We start from the raw sequence: 23,491 nt of genomic DNA, 5'->3' as shown, positions 1-23,491 counted from the left end.
ATGAAGAAAGCCAGGTTATAAGATTTACCACTTCAGTAAGGTCCCAAATAGACATGGTATAAGGTTTAAAAGCATATATGAAGCGATGGAGGTGGACAGGGAGGAACCAGTGTTGGGGAAGGTCAGCCTTTCCCCTGATTAAAACCATTTTCCTGATTAAAACCACACACACCTAGTTCCCCTATGAAGAAAAATTTACAAGTACCCATATGATACAAGTAGCAAAGCCAAATATATTCTTTTGGAAAACATTTTACTGAAAACAATTCAATTTCTTATTTCAATTCCAAAAGAGTGGCTATATTTGTGTGATGGAGCAAAAAAGACAATAAGGACCCGTGGCACCTGAAAGGCTGTTGCGTCTAACTAATCAGCATGAACTTGGAAGGGAAGAGTGTGTTCATCAGATGCATGAAGCAAACAGAGAAGACAGTTGCTTTAATGTGTCATGCAGTCACAGAAGACTGCATGGTAGCCTTATGGCCAAGTTCTCTTGTTGCACTAATGGGGCTTTTCCTTCCCTTGACTTGCACTGGTTGATCTACACTGGGTGATTTAATTTTTTGCATAATAAAAGGTGCTGGTCTATGCTTGGCCTGGCAAAACATAAGGAATTAACAGAATTTCCTGAATAAACAGGAAGCCTGAAAAATGCATGTCTCTGTTTGCTGCAGCAGTTTCCAGTGTAGCTGAGATCAGAGTACCATGTAAGATTGAGAAAATTGCAGCAGGACAAGCAGTCTTGTGAATTCTGCTTGCATGCTACTGAAAAAGAAATGGATACCATGTTGAGGAAAGAATGACTAGGGGCATTTAATGTTGCTACTCTTTCATTCTCCCCTTAAGAAATCAAACATGTTTTTCTTAAAACAATAGAGACATCAGGTCCTGCATCAAGAGAGACATCAAAAATGGTATAACTACAGTCAGCCCTCGCCAATCACGAGGGTTCTGTTTCAGCAAAACCCCATAGATGGCAAATTTGCAGTTAGCAAGTCATTTAAATGAATGGGAAACAGAAACAGGATTAGGGGAACTGAGATCATGAAAAGACCACCACCCCCAAAAGGGTTTTTTTTTTGCAAAAATCCTCCCAAATCCCCTAATTTTATTTTTTGATTTTGAACCCTGCCCCCAAATCACTCAAAGGCACTTTAAATCATGAGGAGTAGGTAAGGGTCAGCAAGAGGAATGAGTGGATTGAACCTCTGAAACCCCCAAAATTGCTTTAAAAAAACCAAAATTGCTTGAAAAAATGTCACCAACTTTGTATACCAGGGTGATGGTTCACGAGACTGGACACATTTTCCCGTACGTGGACACTCAAAACTACAGTTGGTAAAACCGTGGTTGTTGAGGATGACTATAGCATTTTACTTCCTTCTTTTGCAAGTCAGGGTTTTGCAAGTCAGGTGTGCCAACAGAGAGAAAGCTTGAGGAGCAACTACTCAATTAAGACACTTTGGGGAGATGAAGATATGGGTTAATAGGTTTGGTGAAGGGTGAACTCCTAAGTGATTAGGGAGGGATCTGAACCCCTGGAAAATTGTACCAGGAGAAAGAGTCTTAAAAGACCTCCCCCAACACATCTGATCCCAGCATATTCTGAGCTCCCAAAGATTGCTGTTAAGTAAAAATAAAATATTGGGATATGTATTCACAGGTCTCCCATGTCACATGTAGTTTGGCCTTGAGAAGGGGACAAGAGTTCAGCAAGTTTGAAAAACACTGGCTTAAGCCATCCATGGCCACTTGGTTCACCAGGCCTCCATGTCATGTCCACATTCACACATAAGCACTTAAGTGGGTGACAAAGGATTCCTGATTTTGAGCTCAAAGATCATACTAAATATGGGAAGACACTGCTGGCTTAAATATAGCTCGGGCACTGACAGCAGTATCTTGTTTACAGTATCTTGTTAAGCATGAGGCAAAATTGTGGGGTCAATACCAGGACTCCCCTATGTATTCAGTGAACTGATACTTCATAGATGCAACACATTCTGGTACAGCTGGAGAAAGTAATTCAAAGTGCAAGTTCCAGTTCCTTGATCTATCCCACACTGCAAGCCCATTTCCTTCTAACCACACTGATAACTAGAGCTGGCATTACAAGGCAAAGTGAGAATAGCTGGATGATCTGTTGCATATAGCTAAGATCATAGGGGCATGAAGGTCCCTGCCCCACCAGGATAGTGTGGCAGCTGGTTGTCAGACCTATATTCTAGTAGTTATTTGAAATAATATTCCCACCTTACATGATGAAAAATGGAGCAGGGGACTAGCCCTTCTGCCAGGAGATAGCTTTGCTACATAGAAATATGTTTTGTTAGGATACAGGTAGCATGCACTCAAAAGAAAACAGGGCGAGGGGGGACCATGTTTAATAGCATACACTGTAGTGTTCAGGATGGTGCAAACAGGTGGGGAGGGGCTTGGGAAGCACCCCAAACTGGTTTCACAAGCACCATCTCATAAATGTCCATGGCAGTAGCACTGCCACCATCCCCACATTAAAGGGCATGCAACAATTACACTTGCTGGAAGCAAGAATTGCTCCATATCAGAAACCCTGGGAAGCAACGTCCCCATAAGGGAAATATTTGCTTCAGACATGCCATTTGTCTGGTCCAGTCACAGTTTCACAATCCTGGGAGAACCACAACATTTGGGAAGGCCCACAGATTAGTAAAGCCTTTATTTTATGAATTTGTTTTGATATATAGCATATCCCCCTCCACAAAATTAGAGAAACTAAGAAAAAAAAAATCCTGGAATGAACGAACAGGGATACAGGGGAGGTATTAACATTTCCTTAGCCATTCACCTTCACAATAACTGTGTCACCCTCTTTATACTATAGACTTGAACTACAAGGTTGTTGGAAAGATTACTAAGATAATTGGTATGAAATATTTTTAAAACTGCTACCTGAACAAAGAGCAACTTTGAAAGTGCTAGCTCTCTTATTTTTAGCAGGGGGAGAGCCACTGTCTATCAAACCCCAACACATATCTTTCCAGTGGCTGTTGCTGGTATCTACTTTGTGGGTTTTTTTAAACCGTCAGCTCATCTTGAAACACGGAACCATCTTATTCCTTTAGTTCCTGAGATTTTTGTTGTTGTTGTTGTTGTTGAAACTGCCCCCAAACACCAGGAAATATAATGGCCCAAGGAATAAGCCAGTTTCAAAAGAAGGAAGGCCAAAGTTGACAAAAAGAAGGGGGGACATGGATGAATGGTCAGAGAAAAATTAAAACAGAACACTACCACAGAGGAGTGCTGCTGCAGACATACCTTTAGAAAATAATATCTCATATAGTGAAAGAAAATATTATATAATTGTTCAACTCATCATCAGCATCTGTAAAAACTGTTTCCTAATTCTTTTCAAGGAAACATGTTTATATTTAGGAAAAGCTAAATCATCTAAGTATAGCACAGAATTTAAAAAAAAAAACTTGGAAAGGATGAACAGGCATATTCAGAGAGCCACAAATCTGGCTTGAGTCATGTATGCCTGGCTCCCATTAAATCAGATGACAAAGCAATGACCAGCTGCAATGACAGCAGCCGAAACTAGCCCTGAGCTGAATGCTTGGAGAGGCAGAGGGGGGATCCCTGCTATTAACACTGCATTACAGATCTACCATACGTATAACTGAACTTTAATGTGCTTTTTCATATGTTGTCTGATATGTTCAGAATCTATTGGTCAAAAGTTGAATCTAAGTGGAACATGAATGAGACCCATTGCATATGTCAATCCACATTCCTGGAGATTTAGCTTGTCTCTCCCACAACCTTTAAATCCACATCCCGTCCCTGCTAACCAAGCCACCACACTAAAAAATAAAAAAGCAATCTTTTATTAAAATTTGTTCTGAGCACATTCCTAAATGTTTGGTGGAAGCAAAAATATTATAGCTGGGATCCAAAGACTTACCTTAGGCATGCCCAAAGGCTTGCCCACTCTCAGTGGGACTTTTGACTTTGAACAGCAAACCCCTTTTCCATGTCACAAGCTACTTTTGAAAAATCCTCTTGGTTTCCAAAGCAGTTTGGCATGAGTTTTGGGGAAGCATGGAGCAAAACGCAAAATGTGCAAAGTTCCCTACACTTCTTCTGCTTACCATAATGGCAAAGAAGCCAAAGTCTATACGGTCTCCTTGTAGTTCTAGCACTGCAATCACATAGTAGTTTAAACTAAGCAAAGTTTATCTTATTTGGCAAAAAAATTACAAAGCAAAACAAAAACCTCACCTTGAAATCTTGTAAAGAGTTCTGCTTTGATAATGCAATTAGGTTTTCAAAAGATTTATTTCATTTATATTTTTAAAACACTACATAGAAATGGGAGGGGGATTCCCCCGATAACTGAAATATACCCCACTAGTATGGAAGATGTTCAGTACAGTGGTCCCTCTACTTACGAAATTAATCCGTTCCGAATGCACATTTGTAAGTTGAAAAGTTCGTAAGTCGAAAAGCGGTTTCCCATAGGAATGCATTGGGAACGGATTAATGCGTTCCGGAGCCTAGAAAAAAGACCCAGACCCCCAGTAAGGCTTGCAAACTGCACAGGAACATTTCTTTTCAAGAATAAACAGGCAGTAAACAGGCAAGCAAGTCAAGGAAACCGCATGTAAAATTCGTAAGTCGAGGAAACCCCATCTAAAAATTTGTAAGTCGAAAAAACCGCATCTAAAACCGGATCTAAAACTGCCGTTTGTAACTCGAAAAATACTTATGTCGAGTAGTTCGTAAGTCGAGGGACCACTGTATTTGCAAAGTCAGATAACAGTGGAAGAATTAAGAGGTGGTATGATACATTAGCTCTTCAACCTCTGTTTGAAAACCACTAGAGAAGGAAGCCTGCCATCATGCAAGGCATACTTTCCACTACCAAACACAGTTCATCATCAATTTTATTACAGCCATTGGCCAGCAGAAATAGAAATAACAAAGATATCCAATACAACAATACTAAAACACAATAAAACAAAATACAGTCATTCATTAAAAAAAATAGTTTAAAAAGCATAAACAGCTCCCACAGTTAAGCACTTAATTGAGACCTTAACCTAATGGCAATATAAAAAAAATTTGCTACAATTTTGGTAATCTCAGAGCTTACATCCACGATACAGTAATATGTGTAAAAATGTTCCCACCTCCCAGGAAATTTGAGTAACAAAGGGGAAATAAGTTCTTCTCTAGGATCCTGATACAAAGAACAATATAGCAGACAGTTAGGTGACAGTTTCCAGGAGGCTAGCACCACAAGGGCAAAAAAACGTAGCAGATTGGTCTTTAGCAAACCTCCATTCCAAAAGAGAAGAGGGTAACACGTTTAACCGAGCCCAAGCAAATGAGGCCCAAAATTTAGAAAAGTGCAACGCTGTTAAGTAATTGGCACCTCTGTCTCCCCTAGGTGGGGCCAAACACAGTTACAGAATTACTCCTGAAGTCTACCTGAATCAGCTTCCTTGTCATTTCAACCAGTTTGTTCTAGTTTTGCCTCAGGAGCAAGAGCAAAGTCCAGTATTTAAGAGAGCACCTTCTTCTCCATGAGCCCCATCGCCCATTGAGATCATCACCTGGTGAGGTCCATCTGCAGTTGTCACCAAGGGAGGAGCCTTCGCAGATGTTGTTCCCTGCAGCTCTGGAATGCACCCCCTGTTGAGATAAGAGGCTCCCCATCTGTGGCAGCTTTTTAAAAGTTCCTGAAGGCTTATCTTTTCACCCAGGCTTTTTAATTGAGCTGTGGTTTTAAATTGTTTTAAGGTTTTTACTTTTTTGTTTTGACTTGTTTTATGTTCCAGAGATGGAAGTTTGTGGCAGTATACAAATTTGATAAATAAATTATAGATATTTGTGACAGCCCTTCAGATATTTGAAGAGGGCTGTCTTATTTCCCTGCAGTCTTCTGTTCTCCAAGCTAAGCATTCCAAGCTACATTAACTGTTTCTCAGAGGACAGTTTCCAGACCCTTCACCATCTTTGTTGCCCTCCTGTGAACCCACTCCCATTAATTAATGTCCTTAAAATGAGGATCGCAGAACTAGATATTTAGAACTTGGGTGCTTGAAAGGAGAACATGGTAATAATCCTTCAAGGCCAGAATATTTTTTATCTATAGCCCTTTTAAGTCAAGATTATAAAATTTGAACTACTATTATAGCAAATAATTTAAACAATATTATAAGCAAATATATAGTTGAGGATCAGACAGTATTTCTTGAAAATCAAAAGTTTTCATTGAACATACTTCAATATTACTCATGAAACTTGAATATCTAGAATATCGTTCAAGATAAAAATTTTGGATGCCAAGATGCTTTTGACCACATAGAATGGCCATATATATATATCTATTACTTTTGTCCAAAGATTTCATTTGCTTATGCTCGGGAATGAAAGATTCCAAAACATGTAACCATATACTTTATTATGGTACATTACAGAGACTTAATTATTATGCTGTATATTTTAACATGTCAGGGTTTGTTTTGTTTTTGTTATTCATATATGTTATTAACCAGTCTTGTAATGTATTTATTATTAATGTCATTTTCTAAAAATTTGAAAATAAACATACACTAAAAAAAGGGTTTTCTCATTATATGGCTGTTAAAGTTACAGAGCCTCTTTCCACAAGGAAGTGGCACAAAATATCTTAAGCTCCTATCACTGAGAAGCAAGACAAACATTAATTGAGATAAATCTCTTGCTTTTAATTTTATTTGTTTAATGCAATTGCTAAATGCTGCAGCATTTGATTGTGTGGCGATAGAGAAGTGCAAAGAAACTAAGCCAGTCAACTCAGTGGACTTGAACACTCTCAGCTGAAGTTCTCAAAAGAGCTAACAACAAAATAACTAAAATGCAAATATTAAGAAAAATCTGCTTCATTCTAAATCAGTCCCCTGTGGGATGTGAGAGTTATGGCTTTTAACATCATTGTTCATTTTAACCAGAGACTTGTCATCTGTCAGACCCAAAACTTTTGACACCATTCTCTGAGCCTTAAACCTCAATTATGGGGAAAACCACACAAATCCAAACAACTCAGTCCAGCCTGTGGGCCTTTGCAGGCTGGCCTCCTTTTTCTTCCCTAGAAGCAATCATTAACTACTTGCTCCATCCTCATGCAATGCAAATGGTCAGGCATCTTGCAATCTATTTTTGGAAATCTCCTCCCTCACCCCTTAAGCTAGTTCAGATACACATTCTCCACAGAGATGCTGAGTAGATAAAGACCATTCTGTATTCCAGTTTCATTCCTCAAGGCTCTCCTGTACATACTGATACTATCAGGAATATTGCTATGATTCACCTTCAGAACTGTTGTCTATACTTCTGTTTAATATGTTTAGTCATATTTATTGTAACTAAGATGTTCCTATTAGGTTTCCACCTTTGTTACTCATTCTGCTTTTGTATCTTTAGTAGCTGCTTGACATGGAGAAATTAAGCAGGTGAAGGTTCTCCCAGTGTGGAGATCAGTGAAGGGGAAGGTTATACTTGTTACATTTCCTGTGCATCAGACACACAGGGCAGGGACAAAAAAAGGGAATTGCCTAACTTACAATTATGTGTCCCTGCATAATCCTTTCCAGTTATGATGTATCTGTACATCAAGAACTACTCGGAAAATAGCAAGGAAATTGTGATTTGCATTTAGACACAAGTTTCACCTTATTGAAGGGCAGAGGAAAAAAACACACCACTGTGTGGCAGACCTCAGTGTAGCTTTTACTCATGTTCCCAACTAGGACTTTTCATCAGCAATGAATGCCCTGAGGGGATTCTCTCTCTGCGCATGGAAAGGTCACACACCACTCAGCTTGAAACAAAACTCACTGGAGGAACTATTTTTGTGGTATAACACACTGAGTGAGAGCCTGTTAAGGCCAAGTAGTACTCCTGAGAAACATGAAACTAGTGAAGTTGGAGAGAGTCCTGTTAGCTGCTGGGTGCTGCCAGGACTTTTACAGTAAAAGGAGGAATAACAATCTAGGAAATACAACATTAAGAAAAAGCCAATAGCTAAACTTCAGGCTGATCTTAAAATGAACAACGACGTTTTTTAAAAGCCCAAATGCAGAAATGCTGCAATTTTCAGACTAGATGGCAGTAGAAAATTGTAGCCAAGAAAGCAATACAGCCAGTGTCAGACTTAACAATGTGAGCAAAAGCACTCTCTGCTGACTGGTGTTAAAGCAGCACTTGCGTCAACACTCAAGGGAACAAGGCTAATGCCTGCCAGTATGAAAAATGACTCAGCTAAAATGGCCCAAATATCATTACCACTAGAGCAAGTATATGTAGATTAAACTCCCAAAATGAATGACTCCCCAGTTTACCATCATATTGGAGTTTTTGTTTCTGTTTTCTAGAAACCACTTGCTTATTCTTTATTTTACCTAAGTTACCTTGTGGAAAATATAAGGGCATATCTACCAACACAACCAGTGTTGGCGGGGTACGGGGTGTGTGTTTGCGTGTATGTTTTCAACAGTAATGTCTTCTCCCAAGGAAACCAGGAAATTATAAATTTCTGGAAATTGTTAAAAAGCTTAGCCTGCAAAAATCTACAATTCCCAAAGCCGTTGAGAAGAAGCTGTGACCATTAAACTAGTTTAAGTCAGAGGCATAGGCAAACCCAGAGTGTCTGTCTGTCTGTCTCTCTCTCTCTCTCTCTCACACACACACACACACTTAAAGTGTCTTGAATGTCCAAAGCAAAAGCTGCAGTTGCAATTCTACGTATCCTTAACTGAGAGAAACCTCAATGAATTCAGTAGAACTTACTTTTGAGTGAATATATGTACAGTAAGATTGGAGTGGATGTCTGTTTGAATGGTGTCTTTGCATTTTGTACTACAGCTGAAGGGTGACTGGAGGGGGCAGGTGTCCCTCAATCACCTGCCCCCCTCCCCATTTCTGTTTCAGAACTCTAACATGGGACACAGCTTGTCCAGCCAGAAATACACTTTGCCCCTTCTGTGTGTCCCTCAATTTTTTTCCTAGTGCTACCACTGCTTCAGTTGGAGGGACTTAGGCTAAAGTCTCCCCCACAACCAGGAAGCTCACAGGGTAATTTTGGACCAGTTACACTATCTATCTACCCCACAGGGTTATTGTGAGGATAATATGAGGGGGATTGTGTACACTGCCCTGAGCTCTTCGGAGGAAAGGTAGGACACACATGTAAATAAATATTAAGGTGTAAATTCTTGTAAGTTTTTCAACTGCATTACAGATGTAAGAAGCACATTTATGTAAAAATCACATGTATAATGCCCTGAATTATAAATAGTAATGAACTGAAATAATGTGCAAAGTAATTCCATGCAAACGGAAACAAGTTGGTAGGATTTAGTAGTTTAAAAAAAAAAGGCTGTCATTAATTGAAAAATAGCTGATTAACTTTATGAGTTTTAATGTATTAAATCTGCATACATTTTTGCAGATGAGTAAAAACAATAGTCCTGAAGAGAAAAAATTGTTTTCCTTCAAGGATACACAGGCATGCAGCAGATAGCACCACCTCAGAAGTATTATTTCCATCTGTGTGTGACAAGACTTCTAAATTGGCATCTACAACCTGTATTTTTAAGTACTTGAATTAGAAATAACTGGTTTTTTAAAAATATTTTTTCTTTAATCAGGGACATTTTTTAAATTGATCACATTTTTAATGTATTGATCAACTAAACTTTGGGGCACTAGAAATAGACTTTGAATTGTGTCATCTGTCATTATAATGCAAGTAATTCATGTACTTCACTAACAGCCTGTCTGTAATGGCTTTGTTCTGCTGTTAAGAGTATTTGGACCCCAAACAATAGGGCTTTAAAGGTCTACATTAGCACTTTAAATTGTGCATAGAAAATAATTAGGAGCTGAGGCCTGATGGCGCAGTGGGGAAATGACTTGACTAGCAAGCCAGAGGTTGCTGGTTTGAATCCCCACTGGTACGTTTCCTAGACTATGGGAATCAACTATATCAGGCAGCAGCGATATAGGAACATGCTGCAAGGCATCATCTCATACTGTGCAGGAGATGGCAATGGTAAACCCTTCCTGTATTCTACCAAAGACAACCACAGGGCTCTGTGGTCACCAGGAGTTGACACCAACTCGACGGCACACTTTACCTTTACAAGTAAATAACAGGGTTTTCTAGTGCAGGGATTCTCAACTTTGGGTTATTGGACTTCAACTCCCATATTATTGGAATTCAACTCTCATAATCCCCAACCAAAGGCAGCTGGAGATTATGGGAGTTGAAGTCCAATAACAGAAAGGAGGATGTATCTGTGGGAAATGATGCCGGGAAGGTAGGAAGCAGAGTCATTTTCCTGACAACTGTTAATTTACATTGGCCAAGTCTTTTTCTCACTCTAGTGCACTTAACCAGTAGTTAACATAAAGTATGCCATTAAGTCGGTGTCGACTCCTGGCGACCAGAGAGCCATGTGGTTGTCTTTGGTAGAATACAGAAGGGGTTTACCATTGCCATCTCCCTCACAGTATGAGATGATGCCTTTCAGCATCTTCCTATATTGCTGCTGCCCAATATAGTTGTTTCCCATAGTCTGCTTATCTCGCAGGGTGTGAAGTTTAATATTTGTTCAAGCTAAGCATTAAGCTCTCCATATGAAAGTGAGCTCCCTGCAGAGCTTCCAGAGGAGTAGCCCTGTTTGTCTGTTACAGTAACAACCACAAAGACTTTTTATTCTTTTGGCAGGGCCAGCCTATCTACTAGGAGAAAGTCACCTAGGGAACCAAGCGGGAGGGGCAATGAAAGCTTGGTTCACGTGCCACTCAGCAAACTAACATGCCCACTAGGCAGACCTAGGTGGCCTCCTGGGGCAGCAACCTGTGGGGTGTACTGTAGTCCCCCCTACCCCATTTGCCCCTGTGCAGGGGCGTAACTACTATTAGGCAAGGGGAGGTGGCTGCCTGGGGGCCCCCACGCCTCGAGGGGCCCCCCAGAGGCAAGTCACATGACTATATATTGTGAGGTGTGTGTGTGTGTGTATCAGCGATGGGCCCATTTTAAAATTTTGTCTCTGGGCCCACTCCAGCCTTGTTACGCCCCTGCCCCTGTGGGTACCCCCACAGGCAGGTACACCTCCCATCCAAGCAGGCAGGAACTGAGCAGGTGCTTCCAATCTCTTTTGCTTGCTCATCCACCCACTTGCTCCTTGTCACCCTCACCCGCTGCTTCTGCTGCTGCCAGCTGCTTCTGGGCAGCCAGCCTGCCACTGCACATACCGCGGTGCCATGTGGTGCGGCAATGTCAATATAATGCACCGCAGCAGGCCGGCTGCCACGGAGCAGGCAGAAGCAGCAATGGGTGAAGGCAGCAGAGTGGCAAGGACAGCAAGTGGGCAGGTGACGGAGAGTGCCCACTTGCTCAGATCATGGGGCTGCCCACCTACCTACTTGAATGGCAGGAGGTGCCGCATGGGGGAGCCACCAAAGCCAGGATTCATCTAGGGTGGCAGCAATCCTTGGGCTTTTGTCAAGAGACAGGTGAGTGACACCCTGAGCAAGCAGCAAAAGTGTGCTCAGCATAAACTTAAAGGCAACACAATTTGCTTCACCAGAATTTCAGGTTATACTGTTACAGAATTGCTGTGAAACTCTGAATAGGGTCTGAGATTTTATAAAAGAATTTATGGTCCCAGCGGAGCCAGCCCTAGGGTTTTTGGTGCCCTAGGCAACATTTTATATTGGCACTACTCCCCTGTCAAGAAATGCAGAGCTCCAGTTTTAACTTGAGCAGTAAGCTGCTCATTCACGGGTCAAGTAAGCAGCCCATGCAGATGACCAGTGAATGACAAGCCTGCGCGGGTTTGAAAATACAGTGGGAGAGAGTTCCCAGTATATTACTGGGACAAAACCATAAAATTTCAAAGGTGAAAAGATGCTGCTGTCAATCTGGAAATCCAGTGAGACCATTTCTTTTTTGGAAATGAATGCTGAGGCAGACAATTCATATTCAAGGGAGGGCGTGCAGCTTATGAGTCTTAGCTGTTTATTGAAGGCTGAGGTGCAATGAGCAAAGAAGACTGTGTATGTTGGGGTGCAGAATGTGGAGCAAGGTGCAGTATTTTATTCTTACACTACTACACAGTGCTTCAGGGGTACAATACAAGAGGAGGAGAAATAATTTTGCACATATTTGCATCTCTCTTTTGCATAATTAATTTTTCCATTTTTGTTTTACTGCATAATTTATTCTACTTTTTCTGTAATGGGAAGGGCAGGAACACTGAAGTGCATCACATCCAGAGCCACTGAAAACCTTATTCAGCCACTACCAATCGGTACCTTCTGAGATCTCGTCTCAGCAGACACTTTTTTCCATGTGATATTCTTTTTATAAGTATACCAAGTATTATTATGACACCAAAATTCTCCAATATTCTCTCGTTCAACGGAATCCATATCTGAACATCATTACCCCTGAAACTTCTCACCACTCAAGGAAATGGGGAGGATACAGCAATATTTTCCCCACCCATTTTTTCATAGTAAGCTTTCTAAAGACAGGGCTCTGAATACTTCACACTAACAAATGTAAATTCTAAGATTATCTAGAAATTTGGCAAAGCTTTCCAGACAAAGTGGTATTCACCTTTGAATCACCCCTGCTACCTACAATTGTTCTGTTTGTTATTTGCAGACTATGGATCCCCTGGGAATGAAAAATTTGTCATCCCAATTGCTGGAAGCTGCATCTGCATGGCTCTCTTGACAAAGAATGGTTCTTTGCATAAATGCATCTCCAGGGGCATCTTGCATAGACCCCTTTTGTAATGCATACAATGGCCCCTTGTTAGTGAAAATAGAAGATTGGCTAGTTATATAAGAAAACCAAGCTACTAAAAAAAAATACAAATGTGAAAAACATTAGTCATTTAAGATACAATAAGCTACCTAGCTAGAAAATATTTGGCATCATATAGGCTTCTTGCCCTTACTCCTTCAACATGCTATGGGTGTTGACCAATATAGCAAATGCTGTGGTTGGCACAGAGAGACATCTCACTAGACATACCTTTTCACCAATGTTTAATTTAATGAGATATTTTGACTTGACTGGCTTTATATCCCCTATTATTTGAGGCCAATAAAGGTATTTTTCATGGCTAACATTGCTTTGATTTGAATGCATTACTTGTGAATATTATCAGTGCTGTAGAAGAAGCAGGACACTTTTAAACCAAGCATATATTGTGGGTCCCCCTCCCTAAATTCAAATTACAGATTGATTGATTGATTGATTGATTGATTATTAATTCATATTTTTATACTGCCCAAAACACAAGTTCTCTGGGCTGTTTGCAAAACAATAAAAGCAACCAATAAAATATAGTAAAAGCAACAATAAATTTGAATAGATTTAATCAATCGCCTAGATAACTACTTTTATCTCCTTGGAGATGAAGAATTTCACAGCCACACTAGCACCCTCTAGTGATCAGAAGAAAACATCTTTAAACACTTATTTCCCAACTTCATGATAGGATAATATACTGAAATCTTGATTTGTAGAAAGACAGTGACTACTCTAAAAAGGTCATGGTTTCTGCTTGAAAAATGCACATTCTTTCCCCATCCCAGCAGTTTCTACATCTAGGCTACTAACTTTAAACACATATCCTTGGAAATATTAAGTATATTTAATATTTCCAAAGCTGAGTCTGTATTATACTCTGTTTACCTGAATTAAAGACTAGGTTTTTTCCAGTTACATTGATGTTAGAAATCAGGTTGAATTAAATTCAGAATCATTTTCCTTTTGGATAAATAAGGGTATAACCAATATTTAACCCATATTTTTAAGGAATAATCTTAAATTTGGAGTTGTCTTTGATTTGGGTAAATACAGGTAAATTTATCCTTTATTTCTTCCAGGGAAATGTGTTCAGCATTATATCCTGTGTTAATTAAAAGCATGAGAATCACACACTCCACATGTAGAAATTAGCATATTGGGAGACCCAGGCCAAATATCTCTCATCTCCCCTCCCCTCATACTAGAGCAGCACTTTGGCTGTAGGGATATAAAACATCTTGCAGATGTTCCAAGCACAATATTTTTGTCTAGGAAAATGCCACACATCTCCTAAATAAATAACACATTGCTGTTGTGGCTGCTGTATACATTGTAGTTGTACAAGTATCACTAGAAACAACTGGATGTTTTTTAGATGTAGTAAGTGACAAGTGGCACTATTCCATGCCACAGATTTCTCAGATACAATTGCCTCAAGTTCCCAAGAAATGAGTTTGAGTGACCATCTGCAGCAGATGCTCCTGCTTTTATCTGCACTCATCACCTACTTTGCATTCTGCAGAGCCACAGTCCGATCCATCCAGTTCCTCTTCTGCAGCCATAGCTGGGTTATCTCTTTCAGTACTACATTTTAATTCCAAAGTTATCTAAGGAGAGAGAAGGAGAGATTTGCAAATCCATTCTTACCAAACAGGTCCACACAAATAGTATATGTAAGATAACAAAGCAAAATGTGACACTTTCCTGAAGAGTATACCTGTTCAGGTGGCTAGGCCAACATTTGAATCTATTTCCTATATGGGTCCACACCAGAACTCATATTAAGTATCCACATGGCTGCTGCATCTCTCTAGTTAGAATTGGGCCCTTGTGTGGTTGCCTCAGTGCATCAGCATATTATGCTATATTTTGTGGGCCAGGTGTGTCAGCGGCTAGAATACCACTCATCATATTTTCAATATTCTTCCACTTAAGCTTTCTCCAAATTGACCTGTTCTAATTCTTAACACAATATACTACCAGATTCCACTGTGCTGAACAGTATTTGTTTCAGTCAATCAGGTGCATTGCATGACTCAATAAGGTCTCTCTCTCTCTCTCTCTCTCTCTCTCTCTCTCTCTCTCACACACACACACACACACGTACATAATCAAATCTACAATTACACATACAGCTCTCATGAAACTCAATATTATAAAAAAAAATTTAAAAAGCTGTAGCCTTCAGCTTACAAACAGTCATTTGATTTGAATGCATTAATCATGATCTACATGGCTGGCAGAGCAGGCGTAGCAAGTTTCTGAACAATTTTATCGTTCTGCAGATCGAACCACAGAAAAGCTGTCCTTTGTGTTATGGCTCAATAGCTAATCCTGCTCAAGAACTTAAGATGCAACAGAACAAAAGCTACGTACCTACTGTATCTTGAGGGCGATCATCCAGCAGGATCCTTGGCAAAGGCCAGCCCTCTCACAAACTTTGCATTTTGACATAGCTGTAAGAGACACAGCAAAATCAGTTTGGAATAAAAACTTTCTCCCAAAGTATGCTAGGCTTAAATAGTTCTCTTTGTGCCACTACACTCAAGGTTTCATGGTGTCAGCTTCTTGGTATTTAACACTATGGTGCAGCCTTGACTGGGCAGAATATCCAGCTGTACATTGTTTCTAGCTTCTCTTTCACTAGCATGCCACACTGAAAGAGCTAAACAGTTGTCAGATAACATTTTACTTACAAGCACACTCCTTCTGCTTTGTTGAATTAAAACCTCTTTGTCTGAAAACAAATTCTTCTTAATCTTTCAGGGACAAAAAAAATTGTGAATTATGTTCTCCAACAATGTGACTTTGCTGTAATGAATGAAGGCTTTGCTTTTGCTCTAATCATGATAACGTAGCAGCTGGTTTTAGAGTCAATTCCTTTTTTGTATAAAATTTAATGACCATGCAATTATTTAAATTTCAGACTAACTGCCTGGGCTTTAGAGACACAATGCTGCTCTGAAAACATACACTTGAAAGCAACAGAAAAGTTTCTGGAATATCATTGGTGAATGAATTGGATATTCATATTGTTTTCCTCCAGAATGGAGGTACTTTATTTGGAAAGTTAAAGGGTGATGCATAAATGCATAAGGCTTTCCATCAAACACATGGCAAGTCAGCAAAATTCATAGCAAAAGTAGTGTGTGTGACATCACATTTCATTTTGCTTCTTTTCCATGTAATCATTTAAAGCAATCTACTTGTGACCAGTCTCCCCTCCCTCTAAAGAGTAAAGGAAGTGAACCCTTGTCTTGACTGACAGGCTGGTGAACTCCAGGGCTCAACCAATCAGTATGCCAAGTGGGTGGGACCTAGAGAGCTGTCGCTGGGAACCAGTAAGGAAGCTCTCTGCTGGAGGAGTGCAGGAGAACATGCGACAATTGAGTTTTGCTGCAGCAGGGTGACTGTAGATCTTTGGGAGTCAGGATTGCAGGAAGCTTGATTCTCATCAGGAGCTTGATGAGTTCAAGGGGAACATAAGCCAAGGCTAGTGGCTTTGGAAGTTTAGGACAGGAGAAAGTGTGTTAGTCAGACTTGGTGTTAGAAACTTATATTTCTTTGGTATGCCTTGCATTTTCCTAAACATCTGTTCTTTGCAACTAAGTAACCAAGATTGTTAAAGTGTGCCACCCCAGCATCATTCGGGGTGCTTTTGAAGTATTATTTTAAACAACTAAGTATTTTGAAGCAGGGTGGATTTGATTTAAATCAAACTGATTTAAATCACGATTTAAATCACGATTTAAATCACTAGCAGGGTGGATAAAAATCAAAAAAATCCGATTTAAATCAAAAAAATCCGATTTAAATCAAAAATCGGATTTTTTTGATTTAAATCGGATGTTTTTGATTTTTATCCACCCTGCTAGTGATTTAAATCATGATTTAAATCACTAGCAGGGTACCAGAATGTACCCAGAATGTTGGGGGCACCAAGTACCCAGAATGTTGGGGGCAATATTCTAAATCATTGTAAACCGCTTAGAGAGCTTCGGCTATAGAGCGGTATATAAATGTAAGTGCTATTGCTATTTAAATCAGTTTGATTTAAATCAAATCCACCCTGTTTTGAAGTGTATCTAAAAGCCTCAGATGGAACTAGCCTGTAGTAATTGAATAAAAGTTTTTTTCTTTGTTCTTTACCTTTTTCAAGCCTCCATGTGTGGTTAGTGACCCATCAGGAGGAGGGGGAATTTCTCTGGTGCAAAATGTATTTGAATGAGAGCTTGGCCAATAAGAGCTATAGAGGGACCTTGGACCAAAGCACTCAATCCAATGGTCCAGTTCTAGACAAATCTTAGAGTGCTACGTGGCAGCAGGAACCTACCAGAGCTTCTGGGTTTCCCCAGAACCTTTTTTTAAAAAAAACTTTCGGGTCTTGAAAGTTAGAGTTTTAACCAGCCAGTCTGCGTCTCAGAGCACAGGGCAGGGATGACTCAGCACTAAAGTCTTCCACGTGCTGCAGAACTGGTTTAGAACAGTCAGGGAGATTGTACAGTAACCTGGCCTGAGTCAGGAATGGAATTTTCCACTACCCACAATTCGCTACAACTTGATATCAGAGTCCTCATACGATCACTTGCTTCCAAATAAGTTCCATCAGTTGAGTTACATATGGAAAGTATGTAAGCTGAGAAAAACTAATTCAGAGCTCTTGCTATATTCTAAGGTTGGAGGTTAATATTCTGAGGCTCTGAAATTAAACTGAAGTTAAATCCAAACAAAACAGAGATGCTGTTGGTCAGTAGAAGAGCCAGTCGGGATAGGGGGATTCAACCAGCTCTAGATGGAGCTACACTCCCCTTGAAAGAACAAGTGTGCAGCTTAGGGGTGTTGCTAAACCCAATTCTGTTTTTGGAAACTCAGGTGGTGGCAGTGGCCAGGGGTGCCTTTGCAGAGCTTTGACTAGTGCGCCAGCTGCATCCCTTTCTTGAGAAGGCAGATCTGGCTACAGTTACCCATGCCTTAGTTATGTATGTATGTATGTATGTATGTATGTATGTATGTATTTGATTTATATACCGCCCTTCCAAAATGGCTCAGGGCAGTTTACAATTAAAACAAACCACTAAAAATGGTAAAGAGCTAAAACAAATAAAAACAATATAACAACTAACAATTTAAAAACATTTTAAAACAACAATTAAACCATTACAGTAATTAAAACCCCCAAAATCAGGTTTTAAATTTTAAAATAAACCAGATTTAAAAAAACCCCAAAATTTAGGATACTGAGTAAGCTTGGGTGAAGAGATGGGTTTTCAGGTGTTTTTTGAAAATTGCCAGAGATGGGGAGGATCGTATCTCAGCAGGGAGTGCATTCCACAATCTCGGGGCAGCGACCGAGAAGGCCCGTCTCTGTGTAGCCACCAAACGAGTCGGCGGTAACTGGAGACGAATCTCCTCAGATGACCTCAATGGGCAGTAGGGCTTGTAATGAAGAAGATGCTCTCTTAGATACCCAGGGCCTAAGCCATTTAAGGCTTTGTAAGTTATAACTAGCACTTTGTATTTTGTCCGGAAATCTATTGGCAGCCAGAGTAACTCCATCAGTAAAGGAGTAACATGGTCTCTCCAAGATGACCCAGAGACCAACCTGGCCGCCGCATTCTGAACCAACTGAAGTTTCCAGACCACATACAAAGGCAGCCCCACGTAGAGCGCATTACAAAAGTCCAGTCTGGAGGCTACCAACAGATGTACCACAGTTTTGAGGTCATTGATCTCAAAAAACGGGCGCAGCTGGCGTATCAGCCGGAGCTGATAGAAAGCACCCCTGGCCACCGCCTCAACCTGAGAAACCAGGGAGAGGTGTGAATCCAGAAGTACTCCCAGACTGCAAACCTGTTCCTTTTGGGGAAGTGTGACCCCATCTAGAACAGGTAGATGTGGCTGGAATAATGGAATGTGCTTTACATGGGGCTGCCCTTGAAGAATATTCAGAAATTTCAGTTGGTGCAGAATGCAGCTGCCAAGGTTCTCTCTGGAACTGCTCACTTGGAGCATATTATACCTATTTTGAAAGAGCTGCACTGGCTGCCAATTTGTTTCCGGATCCAATTCAAGGTGCTGGTTATTACCTTTAAAGCCCTTAATGGTTTGGATCGTGGCTACCTGAAGAACTACCTGCTCCCAAGGATTTCTGCCGACCCAACAAGGTTGTCAGAGGGGTTTTCACTCCATGTGCCGATGTTGAGGCTAAATTGTTGTGTATGCAGGACAGGGCCTTCTCTGTTGTTGCCCCAGTCTCTGGAATGCTCTCCCAGGAAAAGCTCATTCTTTGACATCTTTGGCTGCTTAAAAAAAATAAAAATCTGCCTTATGAAAGGTGGTATAAAAATTGAATAAATAAATAAGTAAAATTTTGGAAAGGACTATCTAGATGTTCTTTGATAATGAGATATGCAGTATAATCCTTTGACTATCATGTTGTTACCATGTATGCAGATGTGGGAATAACGTTCTCATCTACAATCACTTGCAAAAAAAAAGTGTCTAGGTGCCAATTTGTTTCCTTTTCCCATAGCACTTCTTTGAGCTCTCTGGGTAATAGGCAGGTAAATGCCAGTTTTTAGCTAATATGTTGTTATTCTTTTTATGGTGAGAACTATTTTATGTAGTGATATTATATTTAAGTGTGCAAAAGAGAGATATAAAGTGGATTTTAAGTTTTGCCCCTGCTAACTGAGCAAAGAGGCACCTTTTAATAGTGGTTATTCTCTTTATTTAGCAGGGGGAGAGCAACTGGCCCTATCCATCCCCAGTACAGCCCTCCCTCCAGTGACTGTTGCTGGTGTCTATCTTATGTTTCTTTTTAGATTGTAAGCCCTTTGGGGACAGGGAGCCATCTTATTTATTTATTATTACTCTGTGTAAACCGCCTGAGCCATTTTTGTAAGGGCGGTATAGAAATCAAATAAATAAAATAAATAAATACACTTGGAGCACATACATACACGAACGAATACAAGGGATATTTATATACCGCTTTTCAACAAATGTTCCTAAAGCAGTTCACAGATATAAATAAATACATAAAATGGCTCCCTGTCCCCAAAGGGCTCACAATCTTAAAAAAGAAACAGAAGATAGACACCAGCAACAGCTACTGGAGGGTTGCTGTGCTGGTTCTGGATAGGACCAGTTACTCTCCCCCAGCTAAATAAAGAGAATAACCACTTTTAAAAGGTGCCTCTTTGCTCAGTTAGCAGGGGCAAAACTTAAAATCCACTTTATATCTCTCTTTTGCACACTTAGATATAATATCACTACATTAAATAGTTCTCACCATAAAAAGAATAGTAACATATTAGCTAAAGACTGGTGCTTACCTGCCTATCACCCAGAGAGCTCAGAGAAGTGCTATGGGAAAAGGAAAGTAATTGGGACTATTACTTTAGGTATTGGGACTATGCAGTTTGTATGAGTGTCTCACCCCTTAACTGACACTTCTCACAATCATGATCTGTTCTGGAGATTTTACGAATTATAAGCACTTTTTATCGCTTGCTTAGCCTACTTGGAGATTATTTATCAAACACGCAATAGGGTGTTTCAAGCAGAAATTAAACCACTGGAATTGCCATTCAATTCTGCTAATTACTCTAATCAGTAGTTGAACCTGCCCCAGCAACAAAACTTCATTTTGCCCTTTGGGACTACATACTGCCTTTTTATACCAACATCCTTATAGATTTAGGAAGTCTGTACCTCAGCTGGCAGTTCTTCACCTGCTGCTTCATTGCAGGCATGTGGTGATTTATAACACGTTAAGGGTGGCCCAGAAAGCCAGTTTAGCAGATGGGCATGCTGCAGATGGCATGTGCCAGGCCCTCTCATTGTTCTGTGGTCCGTGCTTTGGCATGTGGTAGCAGAGTTGGGTATCATACAGCATGAATTGCAAGAGTCATTCTAAAAATGCAAGCAAGAGGTAACCATAAAGAGGACAGCTGAGTTTCCAACAAAAAATAAAACATGTTCTGAAAATACTCTTCTGAAACAATATTTTGATCATCTAATCTATTTTTTACTTCCTAGGTGCATCCATGACTCTTATTCTGATCAATGTGATTTGTATTATAATGTGCCAGAATACACTCAGAACAGAAAATATAAATCCACTTATTCTTTTACTAAATGCCCAAGAATACTTTAATTACAAAGTATTACCAACCTCTACAAAGCTAACTTGTAGACCATATTTCCAGATTGTAAACCTAAGCTTGCTTTAAAGCATTTTAACTGTTGAAGCACCTTCCAAGGTGTTAAAGGAATTATAGACCATTAGCAATTTGCAGTATCCTTCAGTTATTCCCAAAATGCTGCTGCTATGAAATCACATTTCTAATATATAAATAGGACAGATGGCATTAGCTATAAAGTAAATCAATCTAATCATTATTTGTACAAATATTTGCTTTTTTCACAATTTATTTTGCTTCCAGTAAACAAGGTGTAGCTGTTTTTAAATCATACCACTAGTAGAAGAAAAGCATAGAATAGTATGGAGGCTGGAGATAAGATGACCTTGGGGCAAAGACAAGGAGCTGAACTGAGCACAGTCACTGGGAAATTTAATGTAGATTGTTGTTAAAAAAACGTTGTTAATGCACCCTAAATTTGCATTCAGGCTTGCATGGGGAAATTAGTTCAAAGAGGACAGTTTCATGTCAGGTTTAATTTGGGCAAAGTTGTAGAACCAGGAAATGATTGGACTGAGGCAAGATTTAAGTTTCAAAATCAAAAGAAAGTCTTTATTGTAGGGAGGGGTATAGCGGACAGAAATGCATGGTTAAAGCAATATTACTATTAGAAATATGTTCAACTGCAAAGAGGCATTTTAGCTTAAAGTCCTAATTGTATCAATTCTCAGGTGGGCAAGGGAAAGAGGCTTTTAGAGAAAGAGGTGGCTGGATTTAAGAAAAGGGAATAGGAATAGAGTTGGGCCCACTGAGGAGCAAATGTTCATATCACCTGATCTGGATGAAGAGACCTCTGTGCTCCTGGAACAACCAAAGGACCTTGTTCCTCAGGAACAGCTCAATCAGAGGCAGGGGAGAGAGGGTCGGAGGGATTAGTCGATAGGGGTGAATCCATGAGGGTGCTTCCTCCATGGGACCAGCTTTCTATGTTGGTGAGGAAGACTGGGCAGATCAGGCTAGGCAAGAAAGCCAATCTGAAGGGTTGAAGAACTAAACACAGCCTTGTGTGATGGCCTGTGAACAGTAAATTGCCCCCAAAGCTGCTGGTAACTCCAAGGTAGCTGGTACGCAAAGAGCACATTGGCTCATGAAACTGGGGCTTCTTGTATCCTAAAACATGTCCTGGGGGAACATTCCAATTGACCGCTTTTGTTGAATAGGTGTGTTGGGTGGAACCAGCAAGGATTCCATTGTTGCTGATTGCTCTTCCTGAATGTAACAATGTGGGAATTGCCAAGACACGCCAAGGCTGTTTGTCATGAAAAAAGAGTGCATAGACGTGAGAAGAGGAAATCTGTATGGACAGAGAATCCAATAATCCAATCAGTACTTTTAATGAGTGCACCTCAAGGTCCTTATCACTGACTTAACCTCTTTTGTGAAGGGGGACAAAGTACCACCACAAGCCTTATCTGCATTCTTCCTGCTGAGTTAATTAGAGCATTAGTTTGCGGCTATCCTTTGCTAAAGAAGAGGGTGGTGATGCAGTTAACTCTGAGTGCAGAGTGGCCTTGGCCGGAAGTTAACCTGCTTTAGTTAACTTCTGGGGTCTCCTTAGAGTATCTCAACATAAGCCAAGCAGCCAAATCCAGGAGCAGCTGGACCACTGTCAACTAAGTGACCTGTCCCCACATGCCACAAATGGAGAGCTCCCACTGCTGTAAGACTCCTGAGCAAGTCCAGAGTGAGATCTCCTAGCCTGAGTGGAGACTCAAACACAAATGAGAGGGCTCCTGGGAGCCAGCAAGATAGCACTGCTAGTAACACTGTGCAAGAGAACTTCCTGGTATATTGTGCCCTAAATTCCAACTTCTGAATATCTCAAGTCCTACTCAGTGCCCTCTTTCATTTCTAAAATCTTCCCAGAATCTTTCCACCCCGTTCAAACTTTTCATCACAGCCACAAGGACTAGAAACTTGATCTGGTTTTTAAACTCTTGATTTTTTTTTTCTTTAAAAAGTCAAACTGTTGACCAAAGTTAGGCCACCGTCAGCAGCAGGGGTATAGCTATAACTGAGTGCATGGGTTTAAATAATCCAAAACCCTGAGCTCCTGAGGGCCCCCCAGTTCCAGTTCCACCCCTCCCTATTTTCTTCATTACTTCCCTCAGTCCAAGGGGCCAACTGGGGAGAGGGGTGAACACAGGCCCCCTCTCCCTAGCTACACCCCTGTTAAGGAGGTACAGTTTCCCCACTAACCGCAACACAGTAATAGAATAAACTGCATTTGTGGAACTTCTTTTTTCCTTGTTGCCCTATAAACAGATAGAAGCCCTTTTGGAATATATGCAAATATATGCAGGCCGAAATACATTCCTTCCTTCTTTTTCAATTAGTTTTAGACAGTCATTCCAATCCAATTTGCAAAGGGCATTGTGTGATTAGTGATTAGTGTGATTAGATACATAGAACACAACACCAG

At 40.3% G+C, this 23,491-nt stretch overlaps 1 protein-coding gene and 1 long non-coding RNA gene across 4 annotated transcripts in view; one reads left to right on the top strand and one right to left on the bottom strand.

The window, feature by feature from the left end:
* The window catches only part of LOC128351709 (uncharacterized), a 39,898-nt gene extending 33,284 nt beyond the window's left edge, over positions 1–6,614 (top strand). For both annotated transcript variants that reach the window (XR_008319991.1, XR_008319989.1), the window contains one exon: positions 5,435–6,614. This is a non-coding gene — a long non-coding RNA (uncharacterized LOC128351709). The remainder of the gene's footprint in view (positions 1–5,434) is intronic.
* HK1 (hexokinase 1) overlaps positions 1–20,649 on the bottom strand; it is an 85,605-nt gene extending 64,956 nt beyond the window's left edge. The window contains exons 1-3 of one of the 2 annotated variants that reach the window (XM_053311465.1): positions 20,579–20,649; positions 15,239–15,318; positions 14,371–14,469 (exon numbers count right to left, since the gene is read on the bottom strand). In XM_053311465.1, the coding sequence (XP_053167440.1) occupies positions 14,371–14,424 (54 nt within the window). In that variant the 5' untranslated portion in view covers positions 14,425–14,469; positions 15,239–15,318; positions 20,579–20,649. Of the gene's footprint in view, positions 1–14,370; positions 14,470–15,238; positions 15,386–20,578 lie in introns of those variants that run through there. The other variant, XM_053311464.1, reaches the window with a different exon arrangement.
* Positions 20,650–23,491: the final 2,842 nt, after the last annotated feature.

This window comes from Hemicordylus capensis, chromosome 3, assembly GCF_027244095.1.
Source record: "Hemicordylus capensis ecotype Gifberg chromosome 3, rHemCap1.1.pri, whole genome shotgun sequence".
In the NCBI taxonomy this organism is placed as follows: domain Eukaryota; kingdom Metazoa; phylum Chordata; class Lepidosauria; order Squamata; family Cordylidae; genus Hemicordylus; species Hemicordylus capensis.
The sequence above is the reverse complement of the archived record's forward strand: the minus strand, read 5'-3'. Positions and strand labels throughout refer to the sequence as shown.